Here is a 7,484-nt window from a genome sequence, read left to right as displayed (position 1 = left end):
CAAGAGCATGCCTTCTGCCTTCCTTTCTGACACAGAGAGTAGCCACTGTAAAAGACACAGATTTTCCTGATTTACCTGGGTGGAGGATAGCCCTCTGAATTTATGTTTTGTCCTCAAATATTAGTACAGGCCTGTAGGAGGAATTAGGACTTTGGAAAACAAACGCAATATCAGATCTTAAAAAATGGATAAATGCCTATTTTCCGTTTTTTAAAGAATGATGTCTCTATTTGAAGTAGGTTCCATTAAGAGATTTCAAAGCTGTCCCATCCTATAGGATTACCTAGTGCAAAGTGACAGAAGTGGTTTCCTGTCCTCTCGAACCCCCCCCCTAATTTCCAAAATGGTTTCCTCTTTGATAGGCTCTCTGTCACCTGTGACTCTACCACGATTGAGCACATGATTTTCAACAAGATTTGTGTGTTGCTTTAACAGTGATTTCTAATGTTTTATGTTTATATTACCATAGCTGCTTCAGGTTTGATATTACATAGGATATTTTTTAATTCTTCTGCAAGACAGCTTACAAATTCTCATACATCTCATAATTATTTTTTAACAGGCAAATACGGAACAAAAGTGTGTCCTGCTTTTTTCTTAAGTGTACCATATATTTGCCTTCCCATATGGGCTGGGTTCCGAATTTATAACCAACCTTCAGTGACTCATGACACGCCAGTCAAGGTAGTAGTATTGTATTTGAGTGTTGGTTGCTGTTAGGAAAACTGAAATATGGTTGCTGTTTCTACTGAGTTTTACAGGTTCTTCAGTGAGCATGGAATATACTGTGACTGTTCACTGATTTGACAGGCTGTGTAGACACTGTAAAAATATCTGTACTGCAGAACCATTTAATTATGGTGTGATAAAGAAAAAGCAAGAGAATCTCATGTTTAGAGTAAAGAACCAACTTCTAGGTGTACTTGTGTTACTACCCTCTATCTGTTCATTTTCTGACTGTTTCAATTTCTTAGCTGATGAAAATATTGACATACACAGATACCAGCTTCATAAAGCACCACAAAATCCTTACCAAAGCTCTGCAGGAAGGTATTCTGCATGTGACTTATAGATTTCATGTAGTTTAATAATTTTTTGTATGTGCATTCTGCAGTATTAGATTTTACAGGTAAGACATTGTACATTAATTGATATGAAAATAATTTACAGACTTACTTAAAAAAATCTGTAAAAATAATGTTTACTTAAAACTCCTTAGACCTTTGCCTTTGAATTTAATAATTGGACTGTAACAAGATTAACTGAGCAATCAAAAAATGCAATAATAGTTTATGCACTGTTTTATAAAAAAAAATAAATCCCTGCAGTACAAAGCACAGAACAGATCTTTAACTCTTTGTTGCTATAAGCAAGCCAGTTTATTGCCACAGCACACCGTATCAGTTGTAAGTAATATAATCAATTAATATTTTTGCGTCACAAGAGGTCCTGAGTCTCAGTCAGGTTCATTCTGTAACTGAAAACATAGACACAGATGAAGGAGTTAGTTCCTATTCCATAGTTAATAGGCAGTCAGTGCGCAAGTGGCGTAGCCTATGGCATAGAATAACAGCAGATGATGCACTGACATTTTCCCAGAAATGTATGAAAGGTAACATTCAGCCATCCATCCATGATTCTTCAGTTGGAAAGAGAAGTATAGACAGATGTTCATATCTCCTGAAGTTTGAAGAACTGCTACAGAATCGCCACTTTTAGGGCAAATGCCTATGAAAGGCAAATTGAGGGAAAACTTCAGAAGCCAAACCCTCTTCTACTCTCCTGCGCAGGCTTATAGGAAAACACATGTCCCATCCCAAAACAATTTGAGCTGATTTACTTAAAGGCGTCGCTAATTCTGACCAGAAACACGTTCTTTAGAGTTATCAGAGTAGAGATGACAAGTATGGTTAAAGGTAGTGATGGTGATTTTTGCCATATATATTGGTGAGAACAACCTTTGCACGGAGGATGGGTGAAGGTTTCAGTTTGCTTTCCTGGTACTGAGAATACCACAGAAATTGCTATGATATAGAAAATACGTGATGGACTGTGTATTTACTGAAGTATAGCCATGTCTCCTGTACTTATAAGGAGTTAAACTGCTTACCTAGGTTTGATACTTTACTTCAGTATATATTGCAGAGAAACTTAGTTTTTAAATTTTATTTAAAAAAGAGAGTGCATAAAAAGCTGGTGATCTGAAAATTTAACATTGCACTTCTTAGTGAATCCTTTCTTGTTAATCTAAGCTTCCTTGCTCGGAAGGTCATAGAAAAAGCCTGGATTCCATTCACTGGGGCCTCCTACCCTTCCTAAGTAGTTTCTTTTTTAGAAGTCATATTTTATTTTCACAGGTAATTTATGCTCCATATCTGAGCATAAATACCTGGGTTCAATAACTGTATAGCTTAGAATGCCTTTAAATCTTAATGTGACTACTCATAAATTTTTCTCATTTTTTATACAACTCTCTCAGTCCTAAATTAAGTGTTGTTTCCAGGAAATAATTGTGTGTAATGCTATTAATCAGTTAGCTAATCATTGTAAGTCCTGAAAATATTTAGTTCTCTTTCAATAGATCATTTGCAATTAGCTGTAAAATTGAACGTTTTTTAGCTATCATTTTTCAGAGTTGGTATTAAAAGATTTAGGAAGAAAACGTAATAATGCTTTTAAACATGATAGTGCAAGTACATAGAAAAAGACTTACATGAAAGCAACAGAAGCAAGGTATATTCTATTGGCCAAGGTATTCATTGCTATAATATTCTTACAAACCAGTTAGTTAAAAAAAAATAAATCACTGTGGGGACAGAGAAGACGTAATCAAGTTTTGGGTGTTTTCTAATAGAGGTGGGTGTATAGGAGAGGAATGGAGTTACACTCATTTAGAATTAAACCAAGCTGTGCTGCACTATTTACAAAGCCCAGCAGATTTATCTACAGGTATATCGGTTCAGAAAAGTTTAATGTAATTTAAAATTAATTAACAGAATTAATAGACATATATTCAGATTTGCTCATGAATTCTGAAGGGACTTACTTCTATGGACAACACACAAGATTATTCTGATTCCTTAAAACTGATCATGTAAGGAGCCTCTTAGAAGTTACAGAAAATAGCTTTTTCCTGGAAGTGACAGAAATTGCAAAGCGTGCCTGTACATTTCCTTGCTACACAAAAGAAACAGCAGGGTTGGCAAGATCTGTGCAGAGTTCAGTGTTATTTGCAATAAATGGGAAACCTGTGGCAGGTCATCTCTACTCGGCCAGTGTACTTAACACGCAATTCATTTTGGCATGTATTGATGTGACTTTGCTGTGTAAAAGAAACGCAAGGCAAAATTACTACGTAGCTGAGGTCTGTCAGCAAAGTGCATACTGTCTTTCAAATTCTTGCTTCTGCCTTTTTTTAAGCTTTGCATTTTCATTTTGGTTGCATAAACGAATGCATAGAGAAAAGAAGTGCAAGTCTTCTGTACCTTGGCAATTTCACAAACTCATACTGCACCAAAGGTTGTTGCCACTAATATTGGCTTTGTCTCCAAAACCTCCAAGTACAAAGTTCTATTGCAGCTTTGTGATCACAGTAAATACGCACATCCATTTAATATAACTTTTGAAAGGAGAAGTGAGATATATATATATATATATATAAGCTTTACACTTAGACAAAAGTGGAAAGAAAATATATCAACCCTCAAACTTTCCATTGTCCTTAGGGAGTCCACATCTGAAAATGACTTGCAACTCAGCAGCCATGGGAGGCCATGTTTTTCATAGGAATAAATATTAGAATATAGACATTCTTTGCAGGTAATATTATAAACATTCCTACACTAGTACTTTAAATGCTGTGAAATGACACCATACTGACAAAACAGACCTGTTACTTGTGTTTGAAAAACAAAGGTGTCACTTTATTTCTTTTTTGTGTTTAAAATAGCCTTATTTTTGTTAAACTACAATTCAGATCTTGCAGTTCTTACTCAGGAATTGTGCTTGCAAGATCTGTTCTCCTGTTTTGGTGACTTTATTGTGAGTATCTTGATCCTGAGTGCTTTTAACTGTGCCTCTACATCCTAATTATTGTTTTGTGCTTTGGGGACAATTCCACAAGTGTGTAACAGGAAGGATATCAGGTTTTTCTTTTTCTGTCTGCATGCCAACACACAGCTAATAAAAAGGAAGAGGAAATGAGTAACACATATAAACGGGAAAGGCTTCCCTCTGAACTACAGAAAGATACTCTGATGTGCTTATAATTTTGTCTGTGACTACACAGTGTTGAAAGTGTACCTTGAACTATTTCCATGGGTCTTGTAAGTTTTACTGTGCAGGCAGAGAGATTACTTTGGTTCCTCCAAGCCATCTTCCATGTTAAATATCTCTATGGCCTTCGCTACTGTAGAGTGTGAACCCCTCACATCTGCCCATGCGGTGCAGCGGGGGAATTCCTGTTCTGAGGCTGAGGAATGGAGGTACAGAACAGATCAGATCCAGATGCCAAAAAGTGCTTCAGTGCCCGTCAGAGGACTCCACAGCGTACAGTAATAAAAGAATGAAAGGAGGCTTTTCCACGTGCTCCACACACACACGTTTCATTCTCTATTTCTGCATTACATATTAAGATATAATATTTGCTCACAGAACTCAGCAGAGAACTCAGCTGGCCACAGAAAAGCTTTTATTTTATGCCAGTGATATCCCATTAATTTCAATAGTGTTGCAGGCTGCTGAAGACCAGCATTCTCTGTCAATAATGAGATGGACCCTCATTTTGCTGTCCCTCCAAACAGTCCTTTTACAAAGCATTTTAGATTCAACTTCAAATGTTTGAGACAAACCTATGTTTCCAAAGCTTTTCTACATAGGGACATTCAGGAAAATGAATTCATTCCAATTAACAAAAGTCCCAACTTTGAAGAAGTTGGTTATGCTTCTTTAAAGCCTTATCTGATTGCAGAGCTGGAGTAGTGTTCATTTGATTTAGGTTGATTTGAAAGTAAACTAATCTGTAGTGAAGTGGCTTTAGTTGGATCCATCCATTTCTAGAGTTATTTCAGATTAATTTTCCTCACTGCATCCTATAAAGTCTGACGTCACTTTTTTTAGATGTGGAAATCTTTGTCTCTCTGAAATCAGTGGATATATAGAGTAATGTAACTGAGAACTAACTGCGTCTATCATAATGCTTCACCCTTCTTGTAGTGACTGATCTGGAGTTAAATACACGTCATGTGGAACTGGGATGTACTTTAATTAAATGCATTCTGTGTTGCAGGTGGTTCAGGAAGTCCAGAAGAAAGGACTCCTAAGACGACCAATAGATTTAATGTTAGCTGCATACCTCATTCTTGCAACGGGGTTTTGCATATTTAGGGGCATGGTAAGTTGAAGATATTTTAATATTCTGGCCTCTAATTTTCAGTCAAACTTTTAAATTTGAAATCATCGTGTGAACAAGTATGTACATTTTTGTCAAGGGAAATCCTGTGACTTTCAGGGTTGGAATAGGCCTTAGATATAAAAAGGACAAATCGATTATTTATAATAATTAGTGGTGCTTTGCTGCTCCATTTTTCCTTGTGTACAGTATGTTTTGCAAGAGGAGGTGCACAATCACAAGAGTAAATAGCATCCCAAATGCAGATCAACATGACCTAAAACTGTTTTCATTGGTTACAATTATAGCCAAGAACATGGAGACAAACCAACTAAATTAAAGCTGTATAAATGTTTTTCTAAACAGAGATGCATAGTTAAAATTATATAAGAAACCAAGTTAATTTACACTGCATGAGATAAAGGACAACATTTCCACCTGAAAAAAAAAAAAAATTTATCCACATTAGAAACAACATGTGTTGTTCAGGTACTTACCAAGAGCTGATTTTTTAAAAATGTTTGCTTTTTAAGCATAGTTGATTTCTGAGGAAATTAAATCAATAATGAAAATGCTTGAAGTAGATAAATCCAGTAGTAGGTAAATCTAGTCCTTTGTCAGCTCTGAAGCATTTTCTGTCATAAGCAGCAGGGAAGTGACATATCGTTCAGTGAACAGAGCTCAAATGTTTAGGTGTCTTAGACAACTGCCTGCTTGCTTGATTTGTAGATCTGATCCTGTCTAGAATAATTCAAGTAAGAGGTGATGATAAGTATCCAAGCAACATTTTATTTACTTAGCGCAGATTGTCCTTTTGTAGTTCCGCTGCTCACATTACTCTGTCATCTTTTGCTGTTTCTCTGAAAACTTGCCTCTCAAAAATATTTTTTTCTTCTAACTTGTCACAAACTGCTTTATTTCTTATAGATCATGCTACTTCAGAGCACCACTGATGCAGGTTAATCAGCTGTTTTACGTGTAATGTTGCTGTGGGAAATGTTAATCTCATGCTCTAACATCTAACTTGGTTCTGCAATCCCACTTCTTTATTTCTCAGAGGAATTTTTTTATTGATTTTGAGAGTGTGGTCATTTCCTTATATATTTCATTTACCAAACACGAACTGCTTATTGGCCTTACTTATACACACAGAGATCAACTGAACATCTCTGTGTAACCTGCAGTAATCATGATTTTGTGAAAAAGCTAATAAAACATAACCCATTATAGTCCACTCAGACGTGCTTCTTGGATGCCCATGTTGGAAAAGAACAGGGAGGAATATCCACTGTTTGTAAATATTTGCATTTCCCCCTCAAAGTCACACAACAAATAAACATGAAATTAAGTTGTGCAAAACTTACTGTTCAGTCCTGTAACTTAGGCATTAACGATGCCTTGCCATAAAACACACAGTGATAGCTAAGATTGCTAACTCATTTTAGAATAGTATTTTTTGTAGTAGTTTTAAGGGCTACTATGAAAAGGAACTACTTTTGCAACTAGGTCTCTCCATGTTTATTGGGAACTTGTTCTTTCTATAGGAATGTAAAATCCCATAATCTCTCCTTTACTACTCTGTTTTCATTGTTGTTATTTTAAGTAACATGTGTCTCTCTGCATTGCTCTCCACTGCTACCTTGCCACAATGCAACTCTTTTCTTGGACTACATTCATAGCTTGCTGTCTTAAAATTGGGTGCTTAACCTGAAGTTTCCACTGTTAGAGCAATTTTCCATTGGAAAGTTCATTTGCTGGGATCAAAGTCTGTTTATCAGAGCAAATCAATAGCAATTATACTTTTACTACAGCGTAGCCAACTGACTGAATTATCTTCCAGTCAAAATCTTTAAAGCAGGCTGTCCGCATTTCCTCGCAAACCCTCTGAGCAGGAGCTGAGAGGACGCTGCATTTCAGCTTTTTAATTGGTGATCAAGTGGATCGCCTTTGCAATAGAATTTGAGCAAGCCTCCAGGGTAGCAGTGCTGCAGACTGCTAGTGAATCTCTAGGGCTGGTAACAAGTGTCAGGTTAGCTTGTGTTAGAACAAATTCTTTGTTCACGGGAAGTTTTAAAAATTCTTCTTAGATTGCTCT

General features: G+C 36.3%; 1 protein-coding gene across 1 annotated transcript in view; it reads left to right on the top strand.

The window, feature by feature from the left end:
- TM6SF1 (transmembrane 6 superfamily member 1) overlaps nt 1-7,484 on the top strand; it is a gene marked incomplete at its 5' end in the record, with an annotated part of 19,468 nt that overhangs the window by 4,454 nt on the left and 7,530 nt on the right. The window contains 2 exon segments of the mRNA XM_009700461.1: nt 563-684; nt 5,288-5,392. Of these exon segments, the coding sequence (XP_009698763.1) occupies nt 563-684; nt 5,288-5,392 (227 nt within the window).

The sequence above is a fragment of the Cariama cristata genome, unplaced genomic scaffold (assembly GCF_000690535.1).
Source record: "Cariama cristata isolate BGI_N322 unplaced genomic scaffold, ASM69053v1 scaffold21205, whole genome shotgun sequence".
Taxonomy (NCBI): Eukaryota; Metazoa; Chordata; class Aves; order Cariamiformes; family Cariamidae; genus Cariama; species Cariama cristata.
Note: the sequence above shows the minus strand (reverse complement) of the source record. Positions and strands in the feature narration are given on the sequence as shown.